At 45.6% G+C, this 24,198-nt stretch overlaps 1 protein-coding gene across 1 annotated transcript in view; it reads right to left on the bottom strand.

The window, feature by feature from the left end:
- CORO7 (coronin 7) overlaps window positions 1–24,198 on the bottom strand; it is an 850,148-nt gene that overhangs the window by 155,698 nt on the left and 670,252 nt on the right. The window contains exons 11-14 of the mRNA XM_085628451.1: window positions 17,014–17,071; window positions 13,670–13,815; window positions 2,348–2,443; window positions 31–156 (exon numbers count right to left, since the gene is read on the bottom strand). Coding sequence (XP_085484577.1) covers window positions 31–156; window positions 2,348–2,443; window positions 13,670–13,815; window positions 17,014–17,071 — 426 coding nt within the window. The remainder of the gene's footprint in view (window positions 1–30; window positions 157–2,347; window positions 2,444–13,669; window positions 13,816–17,013; window positions 17,072–24,198) is intronic.

The raw sequence follows: 24,198 nt of genomic DNA, 5'->3' as shown, positions 1-24,198 counted from the left end.
TTAGAGCGGTGGGTTGAAACAACTACTTACATTGGCATCTCCATCTCCTGAGTGATAGCTCTGCTTCTGGCAGTCCAGGACCGGCTTCTCAGGGGTCTGGCACGAGGTGACGCCCAGCTTCAGTCTCCGGGATGGGTTCAGGCTCACCTTCTGGATCTGGCAAACGACAGGTAAGACGTCAGTAGTGTGCCCAAAGGGGTCGGGGAAAGCCCACCTGGGCTCCTACCTGGCATTTGGTGGTGTTAGTAATTGCATTGCTTGGAGCTAATGCAGTGCAAACAGTTTAGTGGATGACTGTACAAGCCCCATAGTATCTGAAGTCAGAGAGTAAGTCACAGAGAATTACCTGTGGCAATTTATTTTTTTTCCAGAGTTTTATATAGCACGAACTTGACCCGAAGGTATTGGAGCGCTTTACATGAGCACCAGTTACGTTACACAAGGACACATTGATTTTTGTTAGGCACGGGGAGATTACGTGATTTGCCCAGACTCACAGGATGTTGAGCGTCATCGCCGAGACTCGAAGCCGGTTTCCCAGATTTGAGATGGACCGCCCTAGCCTGTCAGGCCACATCCTCTCCCCAGATCTGTATACATGGATGTGGATTTTGTGAGACACCTGTACGCATGACTGGATTTGGTGGCATAGCTTTACATGCATATTTTCTATACCTCTGCTCAGTTACTTTTCCTCATTGTGTTGCAAGTGTCCCTTATTGTCAGGTCCCGATGAGACCCCCCAATAACAGTGGGGCCGAAACGTCAACGACTTACATAATAACAAACCATTTTCAGTCTTTGTGAAAACATAACAAAACTTTTGAATCAATATTGTGTAACTGATAATGGTCGTTTTCATGTATTAATAAACCACGTTGTATGTCATTTTTATGTCACCCAAAGTGTGTTGATTCTATTTTTACATTGGACACGGAGCATTTTTTCTATTTATGTTTTCAAAATATAGATATGATTCTGTGTTGACAGTATTAAGGTTTCCTGATTGCAGTTTTGTATGGGCGTCTCTCTTTCAGAATCCTCCACTACCATTATTAGCCATCGTGCTTGATTATTCTCAAATATTCTTGTATTTCGCCACTAGAACCATTGTGTTTTCCTGTATATGTCAAACGCCCTGGTTCCAGGTGTGAGTAGGGTTGCCTTTGTTTATAATATAAGATACCTTTCCAAGCAGCAGTGAGGTCAAATCATGGGTTTACATAGGGAAGTGGGTTGGTGGCACACTCGCACACAGTAATGGGTTTTGTTACAGAGCTGCACCCATGTTAATAAGTATGGGACACTGCCATGCCAGTCAGTGGGTATGGTGGTCCGGCTGCATGCAATCATGTGGGTTTAACGTACAATTATACACATGGCAGCGGCTTTAGTGTCCCAGCTGTACACAAGGGCTGTGGTGTGAAGAGGTGCTCAACATTTCTCTTGACTTATAATATGCACCAGAACTGTACACGATTCATTGGGTCAATGAATCATTGGCTATCACTGGATTACCCCTCCATCTTAGATTTTGAGAAGTTCCCTTGAATGTGCCCGTTGTTTCCTAATGGACCCCCATTTGGAGCCAATCAGTTTCACCGGTTTGCTTCAGGTACGCGCATCATCTGGATTCACTGGTACTGACTTCAGTTGATTCTGGTTACAGTTTAGAAACAATAACTGAAAGTTCTGGCAAACACTAGATAGATGTTAGTATAGGTTCAGTATAGAGGCCTTGCCTGTGACAGTGAGCTAGGAAGCATAACTGAACATTTAGTACTATGATTGGATCTGCAGCTGTATATTTGCAAGTGGGTCTCCTGACAATGTACAGATCATTGGGTTTGAAAGATGAGCTGTGGTGGTGGAAGAAGGTGCGGTAGAACAGCTGTCACATGGAAGCGGGGTTGGGGTCAAGTCTGTCGGTTCAGAAATGAGCTTGGGAGCAGCGCTATGTAGGTGGTGACTTTGGCTGTAGTGTTTTAGATATGGCTTTAGACGGTCAAGCACAGAGAGAAGGAACACACGCCTTGGAAACAAAAGAGAGCATGAGTAGAATTTGGGCCATAAAATACAAATGGAAGAACCACAGATGGAATATGTGGGGGGCTGTGAAGCAATTATGGCATAAGCATATTGTAGAACCTCAGGGGTCAAAGAGAGAAATTCTAGAAAGCATTGATGGATGATTGGACCTATGAGAATAGTGAAGCACTAAGGAAAGAGACAAGAAAGATTTAACAATTTGGGGAAACAGGAAACAGAGAGGAGGAGCAGGCACTTAGCTGTCCACCACCTAATACAGGCGATGATGTGGATGAACGGGTGGCGCACATAGGTTTACCTGTTCATTACTTCCTGCCCACCACTCAGAGGCTTTGATGGGTGCAATATTCCCAGGGGTCTCTGGAAACAGATCTTCATGGAACTCCTTCATCGACTGATGGATGGAAAAAGACAAACATAAGGAAGAAATATATCCATCCACGTTTTTTTATTTTCAAAACAGATTTTATTTTGTCAGCCAGCAGAGTCACTTAATTACATACAGGATACTGTTTGTGATAGAAATAAAGCATAGTGACGCCTGACCTGTCGACATCCATAATATCAACACAGAGTTTATGAGAAAAGAACATAAACATATTGAGCTTACACACATTCTCTCTCAACGGTTCAACGTATTGTGCCATGTCAATGATATCTTTCTATTTACGGTCCCCCCCCCCTTGACACTACGTCGTTTTCGACCTTGCCCAGTGCACAAATATCGCCACCCAGTTTCTGCAGATTCCAAGACCTCGATATCTATTGCCATTGAAGTTGGGGGCATCAGATAGAGGCCTCTATATTCCACCCATCTTTTCCATATTTTAGGATGTTTCTGCGGGCAACGCCAGACTTTGAATATGGGTAGCTCCTGGCCCATACAGAAAGCCAGTCCTGTTTTCCAGGCTCCCAATGTGGGTGGGAGCTGGGCTTTTCATGCTTTGGCGATACCCCTTTTCACCAGGGTAAGGCCCAGGAACAATAAATGGCATTTATATCGATTACCACCAATCCCTTCTGTGATATGGAGTGGGACAAGCTTCGGTGACATAGGTAAATCCCATTCCAATATCTCAGATAGACAGGTTGTGACCCCTCTAGAGAACTGAGTAAGCGCAGTGCATTGCCAGACTGTATGAATAAATGTACCATCTGCACTGCCGCAGAGCACGCCAACAGGGGAGGGTATCTGACCTGCCCTCCACAACCTATGTCTGGTAGAATATGCTCTATGCAAGTATTTGAATTGGATTAATATTAGCCGTGAAGCTATTGCGGCTCCACGTGGGGATTCCAGCACCTCCGTCCAGTCGTCGTTGTCTAGGGAACTCAGGTCTGACTGCCAAGTCTCCCAAAGTGTAGCCAGCGTGGTGGGAATATTTGTCACTAGGGATTGGTATATTTTAGTTATTTTGTGCTCCCCTAGGTCACCCATGAAACCTTTGCCCTCTATTAGATTGAATTCTGGTATCTAAATGTGCAACATACGGAGTCAGGGCATGACGAAATTGCAAGTATTTATAGAATTGAGAGTGCGGCATCTTAAATTCCCTCTGAAGGCTTTGGAAGGATTTCAGGGTGCTGCCACGCATGACAATCCCCAATGTGGAGATACCGATATTGTCCCAGCCTCTAAAACCAGACAGTGTGGACAGTTGGGGTAAAAGGTCACTCTGCCATAAGGGGGTCTCTCCCTGTACAGTGATTATTTCCATAACTCGAACACCACCCTCGTAGCCGGCGTCAGTCATCGAAGTTACCGTGGTTTATGAAGATATGAATGTGGTAGCGCCTCACCCATCAGCCAGTGCTCTAGGATGTATGCTGGGTCACGTCTATCTCCGTACCACCACTCATTCAGGACTAGTAATCCAGATTCTGCTATAATAGATGATGCCTCCTCCCACCCCCACTCCACCTAAATCCAACCCAATAACTGAGATAGAGTGAAACAAAAGAAATAATGAATTATACAGGGCTCTAAGCGTCTGCGTTAAATCTCTCACAGGAAACCCGTCAGAGCTTGGAGCCACTTGCCGGGAACACTAGTTATGCAGTTAGATGTTGGTCGTAGAGTCCAGTGGCTTGCTTTAACTGCACCATAAAATGAGGGTCCCTGAACAATCTTCAAGACTATGAAAAAGTTCAGTTTAAGGACATCGACCCATGGGATTATCTGTAATCAGACACTTGTGATGTTACTTAGAACCCCACATGCCTTGTGATTTAATATCCTCCTATTACGACACTGATACTAATATAAAGCATTGAGTCATTGCAACTCCTGAAGTGCTGACCAGGTGAGAACGTCCTCAACCTAGTAGTGGCTGCTACGGGCAGTAGTGGTGGGGCAGGGGAGGCGGGGGTAAGAAAAAAATAACTTTTCACTTACCTGTCAGTTGCCACCTCCCCTCCATCCTTTTCAGCCGACGCAGTAAGCAGACTCCCCTAGCCGATCACGACGCTGCTCTCACCAGCATGACAGCAGCGTTGTGATTGATCTGAGTGCCGTGGTTTGGTGCTAAAACAGGCAATGGGAGCCTGTGCATGTTCTCGATCCAGGCTGTGCAATAAAGCCAGTGGAGAAAATGCAAAGTGCGCATGACTAATTGACTGGCTCAAGATGTCCAACCAAACCATCATGCACACTTAGAAAGTGCTCCCCACTGCGCCCCTCTGCTTTGTGGGCAGCCTCGCCCCACACCTTCCGAGCCTTCTCAAAAATAAAATGATAATAACATGGTGTTATTATAATTTCAGTTTTCCTGTGGGGCGACACTCCTCCACCAATCTGCCTCAGCCAATCACACATCATCACCTGCAGTGAACAAGGTCCTCTAAAAATGCCAATCCCACACCCTCACCACAGAAGTGAAATGCTGGCCATTGTGAGGAAACATTCTACCAAACTCTCATCCATGAGTTAAGATACTGGTGTCCGCCAGATTACCGCTGCCCCGCAAACAAACCTTGGGCCTGAAAGTGCCACAGAGAGACGAGGAAATCTGGAAGGCGAACACACTGTCAGACATAGATTAGTGAGTGCAGTCGAGGGCTTAGTGTAGTGCTTTTTGTACTAAATATTCAAGTCTGAACAATGAAAGGCTTGTGTTGTGAAGTCAAGTGCGCAGACACGACCTGTGAATAAAAATGATTGGCAGCCCCTCCAGGAGTTTTCTAGTTTCTCTTACGCCCCCTTCTTGGCCACAAGCCATCCTTGAGATACGGTAGCCGCAGAGTTCAGGAAACCTCAAAGAACTTGGAATTGTGGTTAAATGGCAAACTATTTGTGCGCTACTCTCTTTCGTGGTCTGCAGGACAAGAAATAATTAAAGGGGACTTTCGAAAGTGGTCTGTTTTCCATCCCACTGCCGGCTGACTCGCGAAGGGCAATAAGGCGCCAGTTTGCAGGAAGGTGCCCGATTCCCTTTCCTAATAACAGCTTGTTACTCTTTCAGAACTGCCCGTGCAATCAGCACGCTGAAGTGCATGATCAGTTTTACTTTTCAACGCGAAATCTCTACACACTTATGCCCACAAGGCGTGAGTGCTCGCTTCGCGCTTGAATGAGGCATTACGTTGTTTCTGTCCAGGTTCGTTTTTCATGGGTCGTTGCTTCTCCGACTGCATTGTGGTCGCCAGTTCCTTCTGACAGTGCTCTCCCCCAGCCTGAACTGATTTTGACTTTCGAGGAATGTGTGATGTTTAAAGGTTCTGTTGGCTGCAGGGCCACCAGAGGCAAGCAGAGCAGTTAATGCGACCCGACCTCCTGCCCGCACCTCACATGACAAGGTTTCAGACTAAGCCTTTGACAGCACACCTGTGAAGTTATGATTATAATGTCAGAAGTGTGTGCATGGGGTCAAAGGTTGGCACACTATGAAGCCAGCTGTGCCATCTTGCCATTGTGTTGGACTTTTTAGCTCGTGCTCTTCTTACCCCACAGTGCCCTGGATATCAGTGCGCCCGCTGGAGCGGCCACACGCGTTTGTGTGTTGCTCCAAAACTGAGCTCAAGTGCACAGAGAGTTACTATGGCCACTTCGCCTGGCTATGAGGAGACCAATGGTTGGGGGCATCTAAGAGTCTAATGGTGGGATCAGGACTTTGTACCTGTATTCCTGGTAGAGACATCTACACGCTCCAGCATAATCCTTTCGACCCCCTCAAGAGACCTTCTCTATTTCTGCCTGCAATGTATATACTGTGTTTGCATGTATGAGCACTGTACATGGAGATAGTGCATGGTATGAAACTTTCCCTCTGCAAGAACACACTGCAGGCAGCACAATATGGTGGATCCCCGTGCGGAGTAAAGCCATTGTCGCGTCTTCTTTGGTTTCGGTTCCTTCGCGGTTTCATCCTTGCCTTGTTTCTGTCTGCAACATGAAATCAGTCCTGAGGCCTGCTGGAACATAAAAGACTCCGCTAAACCAGTTTGACTAGCTGGGCATCTGCTTCCCGACTCAGCAAAATCAATTTAACTACCTGGTTTGCCAGGTCTGCCTGGAGCTTGCTTCTCTCTTTGTGCTCTGCTGAGGATAGTCTGAAAATCACAGGCACCCTATTCAAATAGTCTTGATCAGTTGGTGCCTCGACTTCTCATTGTTCGTGAACGTCTGGGAAGAAGTTCTAAGATGGCGAATTGTATTTTGGTTGGCTGAGGTTATAATTTTTAAACCTGTTACCCATCTTGATTGGACCTGTGCCCACCATTCTTAAAAGACACTAGCCCCAAACCAGTATATTGCGTTTATCTGGTTCTTTGGCGGAAGCTCTGCTGCACCAGCATAGAGGGAGATCTGTTTTTGCCAAGTCTGGGAACAAGACAAGTGATCAGGCGGATGCCCAGCTGTTTTGATTTGGCCTGGAAGAAGAAGCGATATGGCACGCTGTACAGAGAGAATTAGATTCATATTCAGAAGAAACCGGGGACTGAAGCCTACATTGGTTGCTTCATAAGAAACCATACTTTCCCATGAACCTTATAGCCTAGCAGGACAGAACCAAAAGGAAGCTCATTTTCAATGGGGCAGAGGACCCGCAGAGAGCTTTCTAGAACAATCTGTAAGATGAGCGTGCATCTTCCACGTCCCCCGTCCTTGCCATCCCTGACTTGATGTTTTCCTCTATAGACTTATTTAAGGCCTGATGGGAAATACAGGTTTGTCCTCTTCATCATGGGTCTTACGATAGGGTGCCAGAGGCTGGTCGCTCCTATTATAGAACTTTTTTGAACCATTTCTGTAGCCCGTATAGCTCAAGGTCACAGCCGAACACCATATTTTAAACATTTTTAACAGTCGCTCCTCAGTCCCAAATGATGAACCAGTGGGTCTATTTGGTGACCCAGATCCCTTGGTTGCAACTGCCAACTGAAAATGAAGGGTTTTCAAAGGTTTCCGGAGCGCAATAAGGAGTTGGCGTTCTCCTGGGGGACGGAACTCCTCCGTCATTTCTTCATATGCCTTGCCTCTGCTTCCCTGACTCTCGTAGAAATCTCTGTACAAGTTTTTGCAACTCGGTGCACCGTATTTTGCAGTTTTCCAACGGCTCCCTGCATCCTAAGCCCCTCCGCCCTGGTTTCTTCTCGGTGGGCCATTATACTTAGATATATAGTGGATAGGGTGATTTCACCATCAGAAGCCGTGCCCACACTAACAATTTCACCAGGATTACTACCGGGGTTTTTTCCCTGTCCTGTATTTCCGTCAAATTGAGGAGAAAACGAGTAATCTCACACTAAGGATCCAGCTACTCCCAGTGCCTCTTTCATCAAAGGATTGTGAGTTTCTCTTAGCTTACGTACTGTCCCCATATTTACTGAGACCTTCATACCCAGTTCTTCTTCATCCGGCTGGCAGCTGCTTGTATCGCTCTTGTCGTCTACTCCAGAACCTGATCCTCCCTCAATGTCTGGACAGGAAATGATGCTGTTGGTAGTGCCACGGGCATCTCTGATTCTTTTACTGGCTCTTTTATAATACTAGGGTTTGTATTTCCATGTGCTGGCACCTCACTCTGCGAAGTGGCAGGTTGCAAAGCATTTACCCCTGCAGCTAGAGTCACAGTCACAGTCTCATTGCTCCACAAATCTCTATTTACATCCTCCAAACTCCCCTGAGTTCCCCCATCGGTATGCAAAGGCAATGTTGTTAGTGTCTGAATTGCTACATCTGTAGCTACATTGTTACTTAGAATAGGCTCTGCAATTTCTCCAGAATTCATAGAAGATGTGGTAGTTTCAGCCTCCACCAGGCTCTTACCCTTGCCCATCTGCTTCCTAAAAATCCTGGGAACAGTTTGGGGCTTCCTTGTAGTGCCGCCACCTTTCTGCAGACCAGGAGAGGCGCCATTAGCTCCTCGGCGCGCTCCAACATCTCCACCTCGGCCGGGTTTGTTTGGGCTCACCAGGGGGGAGGAGGCAGAAGCAGAGGAGACTGAAGCTGTAGCAGCAGCGACCCCTCGGGTCTTAACGCCTTTAGCTACGGTTTTAGGAGGAGCCATTGTAGCCGCAAGAGCTGCCGGAGAACGCAGAGAAAGCTCAGAATGCTCAGCACGCCACCAACACAGACAGCGCGGACCGCGCTGACTCAGTAAACAAAGCAGAGCGGGATGCAGCGAACTGTAATGCCTGGTACGTGCGGTTTTTTGCAGGCGAAAAAGGCTATTCTGCCACAGCATTTTGGAAAAAGATCCTTCTCTTGATCTGTATCTGATCTGTATCCAGCTTGACGAGGAGGAGGAGGAAACTCCAGGAGAGCGTCCGAGCTCCAGCTCACTCGGTCGTCCACGCAACCGCCATCTTGCCCAAGTCCAACAATCAGGTTTCAGAGAATGTTTTAGCAACAGAAACTCTCAAATCTATTGAAGATATCCACAATATACTAGAAAGAGGGGAACCATGCATGCTAATTTTATTAGATTGATCAGCTACATCTGATCATGAAATCCAAGTAAACATCTTACATCACAGGATGGGTTTCTGTGGTCAAGTCCTCAAAATCCATTTCTCACTAATAGGAGCCAACTAGTAAAAACAGGCAAACACCTATCAGTAATAAAATAATGCCATAGTGATCTAAGTTATCACAGACCATATTCAATATATATATGGAGGCACTGAACTGACATACTGAGGATACATACATCACCATATAGATGACACTCAACTATACCTGAGATGTAAAGAAATGTAAGATGCCCTCCTAACACTTCAATACTGCAATAAGAAATTACAAAACTGGAATAATGAAAGCATTCTAATGCTCAATTCACAAAAATCTGAATTCAGGCTAATCACTAGAATTCACAATCTGAGAACATCTATCTCTAACTCAACACATTGTTAATACTGCACAATCTGTAAACAATCACATGCATGCACTCAAGAAAATATATTCTTTCTAAGAAAAGCAGGTTAAAAAAAAACCAATACAAGCTCTAACCATGTCTAGAATTGATTACTACAACGCAATATCATCTGGAATCCATACCAGCAACCACGTCCAATCAAAGCAGTTCTACACACAACAGTGACATTAGTCACGGACACAAAAAAATGTGATCACATTATGCCAGCTCTAGGTGCCCTCCACTGGCTTCTAATCGAGTCTACAATAAATTTCAAAATCAAATGCATAGCACACAAAGCCATATATCAGAAAAAACCCAAGTACTAGAACAGCCTCTTAACACAGAATTGAGAATTTCTAGAAGCAAAAAAGAAATAATTACTAGAAACTCCAAAATTCCAAACACTACAAGCAAAAAACAGAACTTGAATGGGGGTAAATACAAACTTATGGAACTCTCTCTCAACTCAGCTAAGACAACAGACGGACATACTCTCCTTCAGAAAAAACAGCATGAAAACTGTTCTGTTCACAACACACTTCAGCTTACCATTTTCTGAAATATTTGCATTTGACAGCAGATACGCAGAACTCAATATTTTCCCTATTTCTTTACCCCGCCCTCCCTCACCCATCCCTCTATCCTTTAATCCCTCATTAACAACCACTCTCCAATCCTCTCACCAAACATATATTCTCTGATGTGCCATTGTTAAAAGTTAAGAATTTGCTGGTAAAATTGTAAAGTGCACTAACACCAAGGGGCAAAGCTGCGCTGTATTAGAGTGTAAAATTAATACCTTGCAGAAGCAGCATGGGGTTACAACTGGTCAGTGACTTAGTGTTCTCCTAGTCGGAGTGTGTTTTCTAACACAACTCTCAGGCTAATGTGTTTGTTACCCATCTTTTTGTTTTAGATTTTTCTGTTAATGCTGTATATGCGTGCGCTCAGGGAGAGCATGTTTTAGGAACAGCTCAGAATTCTTGCTCAGAATTTTCAATAGTGTTTGAACCTGACGGAACTCCAATATGAGGCAGCTGGGATTGAGGAGCCAGACTGGAGGGAGCTGGGTTGCTGTTTCCTAAGAAGAGCTTTCATCATGATAGTCCCAGGGTAGATTTCATATTCATAAACGCACCCGGAGGCCTTCCCATGTAAGATCTGAAGAAAGGCTTCACGGGTTGGGAATCCTGGCCTTAATTCATGTTACTGACCCTTACACGACGAGGCGCTGTGAAGCGAGAGGTGGATGCATTTATCACTGATGAGTGGTAAATTTAGGATTATGTATCACTCCCGACCAATAACTATGCCTAATGCTCACAAAGACAAAGGGCTTGAGCTCTGGGTGAGGCAAAGGTGAAGCACATAGACTGCTGCAGGACAGGAATAGGACAATCACTATGAGGCTGTCTGATCGCTTCAGTGGCTTTCCCCAGTTAATTGTCCTTCTTCCAAAGTTACAGAGTTCAGTTGTGCAGATAATCAAGCTCCGCAAAGCCAGATCGCCTGAGTCTGAGTATGTAGTGGAAGGACTGGACAGAGCAGCAAAAGTTTCAAGGGTGTCAAAGCTCCTGAAAAGGCGCAGAAGGCTACGGCTATGTCATGCTGATGCTGCATGGTCGTACTATCTCTCCAATAGAGCTGGAGTAACAAAGGTCTCTGTTGCAGGGATTCTGCTCTAGAGGCAGGTCTCCGAGAATGTTTTAACCCACAAATGGCAGTTCACCAGAGCTCGTCACCAGATGACCGAATTGCAACACATATCAAAGGCAACATAGCAGGCCCTTTGTGGGATCCAGCTCATAGGGCATTACGCACAGAGCAAATGTATACATGAAACTGTCCTGTGCTTTCTTTGTGCATGCTAAGTTTTCTTATGCCCTCTTTTCCAGATTCTAAATGCCACAGTGATACGCTGTGGAGCCTGTGGCTGTTTGACAGTTACCAGAGCTAGCGCTGCTTCACTACGCTCTACATCCAAGTTCTCGATAACTATTTTTTAACATGGTATTTTAATTTTTAAACTGACATTTGATTACATATTAAAATCTAATTTGATGCATTCCGCACAGTTTTAGTAAAACCAGTTGTTGGAACTGAAAAGTCCCCTGCATTGTGGCAGTGGTACACCCAGGTCATGAGTGTGCCAGCGTCAAAGATATCTCAATCCTTGCTACTGATATTTGGTCGTGGGTGAACACGAATCATGACCTAGGCCGGTCTCATGCATTGAGGCCTTCTTAAAGCGAGAGGGGCACACAAAGTGCTACCCTCGCAGTGGTAAATGGATACTGTCCTTACCAAGTTTTAAGTAGCACAAGCACGATGGTGGTGGCATACCGTGCTTTTGTAATAATGATCAGTAGAGTGAACAGGCTTGTTTACCTTGGTCAATGGAGTGGGGTTACGGCCCACTCATATAAACTTCTGCTGTTGTGTGCACAACACGCCTTTGACCTACATCATGCTAGCATATAACTCTCAGCAGTGCACGTGTAGCTGGTTGTGCTTGATGTGATGTATGTGGGCATGCGTGTGGTACAGTGAATGGAGGCCTGCGGGTTCCATATTTGAGACCCAGAGTCTTGGAAACGCATGTGGGGGTTGAGGAACCATCCCAGACGGATTAGTGGACTGACGCATTCTGGAAGGTGGGATACATACTGGGTTTCTGTGCACTTCAAAAGTGTTCTTTGATTTTGAAAAGGTCACTGGTCAGTGAGGACTAGACACATGGTCAGGAAGAGGATTGGGATGTTAAGAGAAACACTATACAGAGACAAGGAATTATTAAGAGGAGGGTTGGGACCTTTGCAACCTTTTGTTAAGCATGTATGAGTGCGGCTGTCATTCGGGTGAGATGTTCGAGTCACTCCCATTTCCTGGGTTGTGGGGCCATCAAAGCTGGAGTCGTTCCTGCTATGACAGGCTGCTTCCTCTACAAAGCACAGGATAGAGGAGTATGTACTTCAAAGGAATCAACACCCCTAACCTGAACTTCAAACTAAATTTACATCGGTGTCTGAAAACGGATCATAAAAAGGTGTGCTTGAATCTCTCTAATTGTGCAACGCCAAATAGTCAAACTGTGGTTGTACATCAGCATACAGAAGCTCACCATGACTTCTGCCTGTTGTGAGCAGGACTGGGGGCCTAGGTCTGCTAGTCTCCCTCTTGCGTAAGGGGAACATGAGCCAGTAGAATCAAGACCACGCGTACTGGAGGCTGGAGTATCAGCATCTGCCTGCTGAGACCAAAGGACCGGACCCTGTGAGGAGGAGGTGAGTGCTTGGAGGGAGCGAGTTCCAGTGGGGATCCTATCGAGTGGATCCCTAATTGGATGTGTGAGATGACAGTCGTCCAGTGTACCGTGTTTGCAACCACCATATGCCAGGTGTGGGTTGCAGTGAAAATTAAGGGCCATCACCCCGGTGAGTCGCTGTGACCAAAGAGGTCTGTGTACTGCTGTGACCCAGAGGGGCGAATGCCCTGTGTACCACTGTTCGCAACCCTCGTATGCCAAGTGGGGTCAGGGTGAAGAGGGAGGGCTGTCACAACTGAGCAGCATACAAAAGTGAAACGTCACAGGTTGCGACTCATATAAGCAGAGCAGCAAGTCAACCACCAGAACTCAGAAGCCACAGATACCAGTAGCCAGAATTAGGAGGACTTACCACTTAAACAGAGGATTGCCAAGGATGTTTATCGCCCCACACACAGCATCCAGATGGGCCATTTACAAGGGCTGGTACTTTCCTATCACTACACCAGTAGGAGCAGGTTAAACTGATCGTTTGGCTGCAGAGCCTCTAAGGGAACTTGCTCTTACTATAGCACTATGGCGCTGAGAATATGACTTTCATAAATGCCATTGTGGAACTTCTAAGACTTGTACTCACTTGTGCGGCCTAGCCTGAATAGTGCCTGAAGAAAATGGGAAATAACCACAGTCTTTTGGCAGAAAAGTGGGACTAAAGATCTTACCCAGACAGCACTAGAGTACTGACCTTAGTAAGACTTTGCATATTATTGTGGTGTGCAGTTATTTCACTTTGTGTTCATATATAAATAATCCTTTTTTCATAAAAGCAAATATCTGGCTAGACCTTGATTTATTAGGGTTACCGTGCAAAGTGAACACTGGAGATCTAAAATGGGCTGATGCCCGCAGCTGAGGTTGCAATATGGTTAAGACTGAGCAAAAATGTTTTGATGCCAACAGGGCATTAGGATTAATCACAGGCACACTTCTCTCTCACCTTTCGGGGCACCGTGTAGCTGATGGGCACAACGAAGTTGTCAGTCAACTGCAGGACCCGTGCGACCTCGCATGCCATCACATCCAATGCCAGCTTGGGCACCATAGCGACACCCCGGGTCTTCATTTCGGTCAGGCACTGGTTTACTGAAACAGAGAGAAAAGCACGGGTGAAACCCATCCCACAATGTAGGCAAGACTTGAGGAGGTTGTCAGGAGATCCTATTACAGGGAGTGGCTGTGGCAAAAATGTAATATGACTATATGAAAGATCCTGAAAAAACTGTGACATTACTAGTGTAGTAGAGAGGCTGTCTCTGGGATCCCAATGACGGCGTGCAACAGACGCATGGGTTCTCCAAACTGGGTGCAGTACTGGGGATTTTATTTGGGATTTGCTGTACCAAGGGATCCCAAAATATGGTGTGCTGTCTCTTGCATTCCCCAACTGGGAAGAGTTGTATCGTGAATTCCACAAATAAAGTTCTCTGTATCATGGATTCTATAAACAGGATGCACTATATCATATACTCCCAAAACGGAGTATGTGTATCATGGATCCCTTATATATGGTGGCTGCATCACAGAATCTGTTAGCAAAGGGTGCTCTTTAAGGCATTCCACAAAATGGGCTGCTGTATTGATCAATAACATGCGTTCTATCATGAATTGCATCAGATGTTGCAATAATCCATGGATTCTGTAGTGGGGTGCTGATCTGGGCACTCCATTAGTAAAGAACACTTCATCAGATATTCTGTAGTATGAAGGTGCTGTATCAGGGATTCTGTGTTACGCGGTGAAGGGTTCCGTACATACTGTGTGCTGTAGCGTGAATCCCTTGGTATGAGCTGCCTTAGCAAAGATGTTGTGATATGGCATGCTGTATCAGGAACTCCTTCAGAAGTGTGTGCAGTATCAAGGATTGCCTTAACTGATAACAAACTGCTGAAAGCCATTATGTCACTCTAAGCCAAGACCTGGGTACGCAGAAAGCTCTCTGGTGATACTACAACCTCAAAAAGTCCAACAGATTGTGGGCTCAAACAAGGATGTGTTCTCGCACCTATTTTTTTAAAACTTATTTGCAGCAGATTTGGGTCCCGGAATATAAAGAGCTGTTTTTCCCTATTTAATGTTTCTCTGTGTGTTTCCTTCCATGTGCATGCCAGTAAACGCTCACAACCCTCTCCCATGGGATTTCCTAACAGTGTTATTTATTTAACAAAATGCATGCGAGGCCCAAAAACAACGAATTAATGTTCATCTTGCCACAGTTCACCAGCTTATCGGGCCCAGGGGCAGCCCCCGCTTAAGCTGCTAAAGTGGGGGGTTCCCTACGCCACTGGGGTTTACCTGCAGCCAATGTTTTCATAGCAGAATGTGTTGGTATCATAGGGTCTCTTTATCAGGGCGTGACTAACAGTTTCTCCGAAGGTACATGCCTGTATGAAGTCTCTGTGACCAACAAGTATCCTTATTAGAAGGTCTCCATGAGAAAATGTCGATATTCATAGCAGTTAGGACATCTGCCTTTGTGCCACCGCTGCCTATGTGCAGTATCCAGGAACATTTTACTAATTTCATGAAGAAAAGATGCCAATCGAAAGGCAGCATGTTCTGTTTTTTTCAATGATATACAATTATTTGTTAAAGGAAATGCACTTCAGGTCTCCTTCAAAAGAGAACAAACACTTGAAAAGCCATTAAGTTCGGCCTCGGCTGCCAGCTTTTTTGCTTTGCATGTTGTTTTGTAAAACTTAAATTTCTGGGTCCTCACCAATGTAAATAAAACAGGCTAAAATCAAAACTATCTTGTTTTAGTTTCCAAAAGCATACTTTACTATAGTAGTCAGTGAATTGAAGGAAGCCATTATTTGTGGGAATGTGCTCCTTGTGAATTAGCAAAAAAACGTCTCTCACAGTGAAGTTAGCCAATGGCTGAAGTGGGCTGACCCACTGCCCCATGCTGTATGCTACTGTAGGCAGGAGGAAAATGTAAATGACACAATGAGAGACCAGGCGATTGAGAGGACTGGTTGGAAGCCCCTACAAATAAATATATTGTGTATACAATTTTAGTAAAATTTGAAAGGTTTTGGCTCCCTTGATACCCAAAAATTACCCAGAAAATAAGGCACATAGGGACATCTGTCAGAAGAGGGAATTTTAACACAGTCAATTTAAGGCACCAACGTGCTCCAATACCCCAGAATGCATTGCTCTGATAGTTAAGGCAGTGATTTTTCCACCCCGAGGAGTTTAATCCCAAACGTTTGCGCTCTCGCCTGTCTCCTTCACACTTTTTTTAAAGGTAGGACTGCAGAGCATTTTTTTCCCCTAATTTAAGGGTATTTATATGTTTCTTCATAATATATATTTTTTTCCATCACAGCACGTTTGACAGAATTTTCTCTAAAGACTTTCAGATATCTTTTTTCCTGTTGGCCATGGACGTCATTTAGGGGTCGCCAGAGGTCACAGCTGCCACCCCTGGCACTGCATTTGTGACCCCTAGCTTCATAAGTGGCAAAATCAGTGCCAGGAACACAAGGGCGGCAGGTCGTCTTTATGGACTTCGGTTGGGGTTCCAATCTTCTTTTTTTGTCATTTTTTGTATTACACTAGTAGTGAATAATGCTATATTTATTCACTATTCGTGTAGTAAAAATGGAGTACAATGAGCTGGAAAATGACCCTCCTGGGCAGCTGAATTAAGTAAAAGATACTTTTAAATGGATGTTGTGTGCATGCATGCAGGTAAGAGTGTGTTTATATGAGACTGTGTGTGGATGTGTAAGCATTTGTTTGTGCATGAACGTAAAGGTCAAATGGTATGTGATGTCACTTCCGCTACCCCTGTTTTTTTGGGTAAATACACATTTATGCTCTTGGCAGTTTCTGTGAGAGGTTATCTCCGTTCTTGATAAGGTTTAAAGGATGGTTATGAGATCATGATGAAGCAGTGCTTAATTTGAGCCGGGGGTTTCCAGTGCTCAGTACCGGCACTTAATTGTCGACATCAGTGCTTGTGACAGTCTACCACAAGGTGGCACTGTCTGGTTCATTTAGAGCTGACCTCAAAAACAAACAGTTAATTATTGTTTCAATATACATTATAAATTACTATTACCTGCACTCAAGCCAATTTGATAGCTTTGGGGGCACGGAATAGTCGTGAATGATCACACTTGTGGAAGTGTAATGGTTCGTAGTGGTGTTGTTAATATCACTGGCAGCATGGCAGGGTTAATGTGTGGTGCAACCTGCAGTGGCCTCCTGGTGAGAGCACTGGTACTTATATTTTTTTTACCAAATTAAGCACTGTGATGAAGACTGTCTTACTTTGGGTTAGAGCTGGAACAGCCGTCGACACCTCACAGCAGTAGATGGTGCTTTCTCCCTGGAAAAGAATGCAGAGGTTATCAGTGAAAAAAACGAAATATTTACCCCCACATTGCGACATGAACAGTATCCTTTCTTTAGTGGAGAGCACTTATGGGCCACATCACCTAAAGCTGTGCCACCTCGTGGTGCATGTGTGAAGCATCCCTTTATACTATACTCCAGAGCTTACACATGACTGGATGCTTCTACGGGCGGTGACAGCATCATGCTGGCCATACAGAAGGCCCATAAGGCAGTACAACAGGTACAACACAGCCACTGCAACAAGTCCCTACAGGCAGTGAAAGCATCATGCTGGTTGTAGAGCAAGCTCCAAGGGCAGTGGCACTATGAGAATGAGCCAACAGCAGGCCTTTACAGGCAGTGAGAGTATTTTGATGGCTCTATAAAAGATTTGTGAAGGCGACAACAGCATCATGCTGACCCGACAACAGAATCCTTCAGTGACAGCATCTTGCGGGCCCCACACCAGTCCCTCTGCCATGTGGTGACATTTCCATAGCATCCTACAGTTGAATCTCCTGTGTATCGCATTTAGGCTCGTACCTGAAATAATTTCCCCTGGTTTGGGCCTCATACATCACCTGCAATGATAAAGCACCATGACAAGTACATTCAATGATAAAGCTGGATTGTGGAGACCTGGTCCTGCAATAAACTACTGCTGGCTCTTTCGCATTAGATGCAACTTGCCCTCTTACTACGATACTCTCAGATTAGGTCCTCATTGTGAGAAGTTGGCCTGGTATATGCTGTCCACTAATTTAAGTGGGCACCCTGTACCAGTTCAAACAACCCTTATGGTGATTTAAGAGGTCAAAGATAACCTTAGAAAGCTATCCAAGTGGTAGCTGAGGAGAGAAGCCTTCAGGCTTAGTCTTGAAAGAATGCTAAGCAGCTTGTTTTACCCGAATGCAAACTTATAGTATTGGTTAAATGAAAGGAGAACCACACAGTAGTTATAAAAATATGTATCTATAAATATAACACTCTCTAGTACGACACAGCATCTTCTACACGAAGATAATCACAAAGCAAACAATACTGTAGCACAGAAACAATAGTAAATACCACTAATACACAGTGGGCTCCAGAGAGAGACCAAACCATATAATAAAATAGTGGTATACGAACCACAACTTGAGTTAAGACAGTGTCTAAAGGATGTAGACTCACTAGGACACCAAGAAACCACCCAAGGTGAGAAAATAGGGACCCCACAGAGGACGGGTGCAGGGTGAGAACATAACCATGTCCTCTGTACAATTCTATAGGAAAGTCGCAGTTGAAGTTTTAAAGTTTAATGACCCTTCCCAGAGGACTTTGAAGGAACCCTGTGGGAGATATCTTCGGTTGTCCTTGATGCTCCACAGGTCCTGCACGGAGCCTGTATGGTGCACGGGCACAGACGATGCTTCAGACTGAGAGGAAGACAAAGTCGGGCCCAAAAGAAGTCCAGAGTGTCCAGACAGTCGAAGTTCAGTGGTTTCTTGTTCAGAATCTTGTCCACGTTGAATCTAGGGTCCTACAGCCAGGTAAGCCCTTTTGTACCCGCGGGACAGGGTTGGACAGATTCAGGGGACCCTCCCAGGGGAGGGTCTTGAAAGTGAGGAGGTTACGCCCATGTCCTTTGTCCAGTTTCACACCAGAGCAGGAGCCAGTGGCTCCATGGACTGGTTTGAACTGGACTATGGACAGGGACACCAAATGTGCCCCTCATGCAGACTTTCGGTCGCTGGCAAGCGCACCCACCCAGCCAGCCCTAATACACTAAATCCTTTCTGGGAGATATTCACACCTCCCTGTGACAGGATGCCTATTGTTCCACCTTTCTCTGCTCAAGCCTGGCTCAGCAGCAGGAGGGCAGAAACGTGTCTCTGGTCGGCAGCAACCATTTTGTGCTGCCCGGGACTGGAAGGCTAGTACCTGGAACACCAGGGACCCAACCAAGCTCACTTTGACACCAAAACAATAGGGTTACTTCTGTCGTTTTAGAGTTGGTCATCACGCAGTCGCATAATGCCACTCTATATGTCGTAAATGGCTGATGCACTAACAACCTGGGAGAAGGGACTCCGTAGGCTGCAGGGGTGTCCTGCTCATGCAGTGGCACCCTCTCACTTAGAACCAAGCACCCTGCCTTTAGTATTTTTAAGGCCTGCTATATTTATAGGTTTTAAGTGATGTGACCCTCAGATATAGTAAACCTATATCTTAAGTAAGTGGTGCATGCACCAACTTACACAGGCTGCAATGGCAGGCCTGTAGTTCCATTTTGCCTGGCCTCTCATGGGTGGCATAATACCTGCATCAGCCCATGGGAGGCCTCTGGGGTGCCTATGCCCTGGGTACATGGGTACCATATACTAGGGACTGACAAGGGTGGCTCAGTATCCAATCTGGAGTGTACCTAAGTGCATGACATAACGGTTTAGGGAGAAAGCAGATAGACTGGGGTCTTGATTCGGAGGAACCCAGTCAGACTAGTCAAAAACAGTATCACATGAAGCAAAAAGTGGGGGTAACCATAAGAAGCAGATCCTACTTTCCTACACACATCCAGGCACGCTCCGTCATTTAAATACTGTTCTCTTCGTCCATGTTATTAACGTCACCACACCCTAGATGGTGCTCCCTCGCACGCAGGCTCTCTTGTTGAGCACCATTCCAATCACCTTAGCTGTGACTGCTCCCGAGTGGTTACTTCCATTGCTTAGTGAAAAGATCAAACAAACATTGCTTCATCCTTACAGTTATTTGAGTTACATGGCTATATCAGAATGAGGTAGGAGAGAAAACCTAATGGATGGGATATACACTAATAAATACAGATGTGGCACACTGGGCCTCTGGTGGGCACTTGATAGGAGGTAAGATAATTGAACCTGCAATAAATGGATGAGTTAGTGTGGGGAGAAAGTGAAATTTTATTTTTCTTCCACGTTAGCAGGATCATCTCTGGAAGATTAATGGAAACCTGCAAAGGAACTCTTATAATGTCTGTCATTTAAGGTTTTGATTGGACTCTAGTAGGAGGACTGAATTATGAGAAACCACAAATGGCTGTAGGTCACCAGTCCGATCTCTTTCAAATAAAAATGTTGGAATGAAAATAATAGAGTTCAACTCCAAAGATGTTAAGGTGAGCTTGTTTCCTAAGGCGGGTGGTCAACAATAGCAGTGTAGAGATTGTATATTAAAAGTTAATGGCAAGGCCAGGGCTTTAAGTGGGCCGGGTTTCACCAGTACTTAGCACCGGCAGTTTTTAGGTCGAGCCTAGCACAGGGCGCATGCGCTGCTCTGCTCGACTTTAAGTAAGGGCTTTCAGAAATCTCCCCACACGCTCGCACAAGCTTGCGCGTGTGCTTTTAGTTTTCTCCCAGGCTATTGGCCTTTGCGTGCGTCTTTTTAACAAAGACAGCACGCAATTAGCCAAAGGCTCTTTTTGTCCCACCCATGTTCACGCCCACGGCCTAATGTTTGCGGTTACGCGCAGCAGCAGCATATGTTTCCAATTATCGTGCCCAGACGTGGGCACGATAATTGGAAACATATGCTGCTGCTCGCAACCGTGTGCACGCACACCAGCAGCTCCCGCATCTCGCTTCCCATGGATCCCAGTATACACATGCTGATCAAATCATCCAACCCACTCTCAGTCAATCTTCACCCCCAATAAACTCGGATCCTCACCGTGATGGAACACACCCATGCTGATCTAAAGTGTTCCAGTTTAGACTGGGCTTCCACGCGCAACTCGTATTTCAAAGTTCGGTTCAGCTAAGGTAAACAGAACTGCAACTCCAAGCTATAGTTGTTTCACTTTCGCGAACACTCCACGACCCCTCTCTGCCTGCAACGCATAGCCCCTCTGCCTGCAGCGCACAGCCCCTTACATTCTTCTCGTGCTCATATCACTCTCCCATATCCCCAGCGCACCTTCTTTGCCTGCTCTCTAAACCCCCTCCTCCACCGCTCTATCCGTGTGCCTCGCACTCTCATTCACCTATTTCCTCTACCGCCTTCACTACCTTTTGCCCCTCACTGCTTTTCTACTCCTCCTTTTCTTTCACCCTACTCTGAGCTCTGCCAATCATTCCTTTCTTAGCTCGTTTCACCTCCTCCCTTCTTTTCTACTTACCCCACCCCTCCTATTTTCTTGCCATCGCTAGTTGCACTCTCTCCTCTCCGCTGCTAGTAATACCCGATGCCAGCTGGCTCCGCCCCGCCCCTTTCCCTTTACCTCCCACCTCAATGGCTGCGATTCATGCTCCCAGTTCCCTCTGCCCCTGCTACGTCACCTCTCCCCCCACTGCAAGTGATGCACCCCCTCCCCCCGTTTGCCGCCTTTTGCTCTATGTAATGGCCCAGGGCAGCCAGTTGTGCCCCCTCCTCTGTTGCTACAGGTATACCCCCCCTCTTTGCTCTATTCGGCCCTCCCCAATGCTGTCGCTGCTCTGATGCTAATCTCCGAGCAAGAACATTGTGTTCTTCTCCTCTCATCACATGTCCTAAAAGCAGAGCCCAGTGTTCAGAAGCAACGTGCCCTCCCCCCCAATCCTGCTTCCCGTCTTGCTGCACAAGCCACTGTGTGGACATGACAAGCATTGCCACATAAAATCCATAGCATGCATGGAATGTTAGTCTTTCCATCAATGGGTACATTAGTGCCCAGAATATTTACATCGATCTGTCCCCTCTCCCTTGTCAGGCCACTTGGACTGCTAATGATGGCCTTCGTCCTCTTTCTCTTGCTACTCTTCCCTCCATCCTGGACACAAGCTTGGGCTCCTTTCTTCCATCTCTGCCGTACAGCGCTCCCACCCTGCAGCCCCCAGCCCCAACCACCCCTTCCGTCCCACCCACTCACCCTTTTTACCTCACCGCCTTTTCGAAACCCACCAGTCCATTTCCTGTACCTCCTTTATATTGCCCAGTTACTTTCTATCTCCCACGCGGCCTTGGCCTTTCCTCCACCCATACATCCTCTACTTCCCATGCCTACATCGTTTGATGAGTTAGAACAAAGGGCAAACCCAATAGTCACTGGGACCTGGGTAACAAACAGTAAAGAAGGATATGGTCCCAGAACATACATAAAATGAAAATCTGAGCAAAGTCAGCAAAATAACAACAAATAGAGCAAATCAAAGTGTTATTTAATCACACTTTGGACAAGCACATGAATGCATGTAAAAAACACATTTACAAAAGTGCAGGGTGCCACAGGGAAGGGGAGGGTGTGATGAGTTAGGTAGGGTAATAGGATAAGTGACATATAAACATTCGTAACGGTTGTACAAATCAATTGCTGTGCACGTTGCTATCGTGCAAAATAATCAGAATGAAAATCAATCATAAGCAGAATTGAGTGATCAGCCTAAAGAGCCATATACAAGCAAAAATACACAGTGCTCAATGCACTATTGTAGGTACTGGCGTAGTGAAATGTCGACGTTTCGACCCCTCATCAAGGGTAGGATGATTTGATCCTTACGAGTGGGGTCTTCCTCAGGACAGAGAGGACGGTGAAACCGGAAGGGTAGGCACCTATAAAAACATTGGATCAGTATTAAAAAGGGGTAGCGAAGCCAAGCAGAAATAAACAGCGAGGCTGGAAATGGAAAGGCATTGCCATAATTACCAATTGAGGGAAGGGACATCTAATCAGTGTCAGCTTGGCGTCCGAAGGCACAAGGGCAAAAAGGCTCCAAAGACAGGTGGGAGTGATCGTTTGATGGTCCTAGTGAATTCTCTCCCTTGCCCTTCCCCGTCTGTCGATCCATTCCTCCGGCTCTTTCATTTCCTGTATTTCCGCTCTCCGCCCCCCAGGGGACCAGCACCATCAGTCCATGCTGTATGATCTCCAGTTTTACTAACCATGACATCTTGACTTTGATATATATTAGGAAAATAAGGTGATGATGCTGTTCTCTGGTCCAATACATGTGGTTTTCTATGCGATTGCACAAAAGGCGGATGGCTTTCTCTTTAGTGGGAACAGTGACCTCCCTAGGGTGCAGAAGACCCAGGTTTTAAACCTCAACCCTGCAAAGCTATTTATGGTCTAAGTTTGGTGACTCTGTTTTGCCCTCCTCTATGTTCCCTACATTGATGGCCTGATGTAAATGCATTATAATAGGTACTAAGCACTAGCCAACACAAACTCCCTTTAATAGGCCTTCAACTACACTACAGCTGTAAACTGCTGCAATTGGTAAAAAAAAATTCTTAACGGGACACTTTGCAAAATATTACTTAGCACTCATATTCACAAAAACTACTTACACCTACCAACGGCGAGACCTATTGGCTATGCCAATGCTTGTTTAAAGGGTGGCTCGAAACGAGTCTCTATCGGGCTCTGTTTTGTGCCCTGGCACAGGCGGTCCGTTTTTTCCGGACTGTAGTGACAACAGGCACATCCTGTGCGGTTGCTCACACTGCTCACTTCTCTTTAGTGGAGAAGTTAAGGCATGAGGTCATGCCAGGTCAGCGTTGTAAGGGAAGGGAAATCCCTTAAAGAGAGTCATTTTCTCTTTGGATTTCCCTTCTCTTTTTGAAACTCAGGAGCAGCAACATTGTTGTGGTTTCACCAGGGCTTTAAGTGGAAGCTTTTACAATATTCTATACAAGCCATAGTAGCTGCTTATTTATCTTATGCAACTAACAACCATTGACAAAGCCAATAGTGCTGACTTGTATATATGATGTTACTTGTTGTATCATACATCTGGATGCAATGAAAGAAACAGCAAAATATAAGTCGGCGGCACACTATGCTATGCACAGATTTTTAGCTTACGTGTTTTAAGTCACGCCTTTAATTACATTGGCCACGCCCCTTTGAGAGACCCCCCAGTTTTTTCATCCCACTTAAAGCCATGGGCAAGACCAATGTCTACCTAAAGCCTTGTTTGCCAAAACTCACTTTTTTATTCTGCTCCTTGAGCACTTTTTGAGTTGTTCAAAGTGTGGTTGGAAACATAGCGATGAAAGGGACCCACTTTAGTAGAGCAAAAACAACAAAAGAAGACATTATGAAAAATGCAGACAATCATAGCAGCAGGATCCTGGAACTCAAAAGGCACCTTCGGGCTCAACTAGACCAACGCTTTCACT

Source organism: Triturus cristatus, chromosome 10 (genome assembly GCF_964204655.1).
Source record: "Triturus cristatus chromosome 10, aTriCri1.1, whole genome shotgun sequence".
In the NCBI taxonomy this organism is placed as follows: Eukaryota; Metazoa; Chordata; class Amphibia; order Caudata; family Salamandridae; genus Triturus; species Triturus cristatus.
The sequence above is the reverse complement of the archived record's forward strand: the minus strand, read 5'-3'. Positions and strand labels throughout refer to the sequence as shown.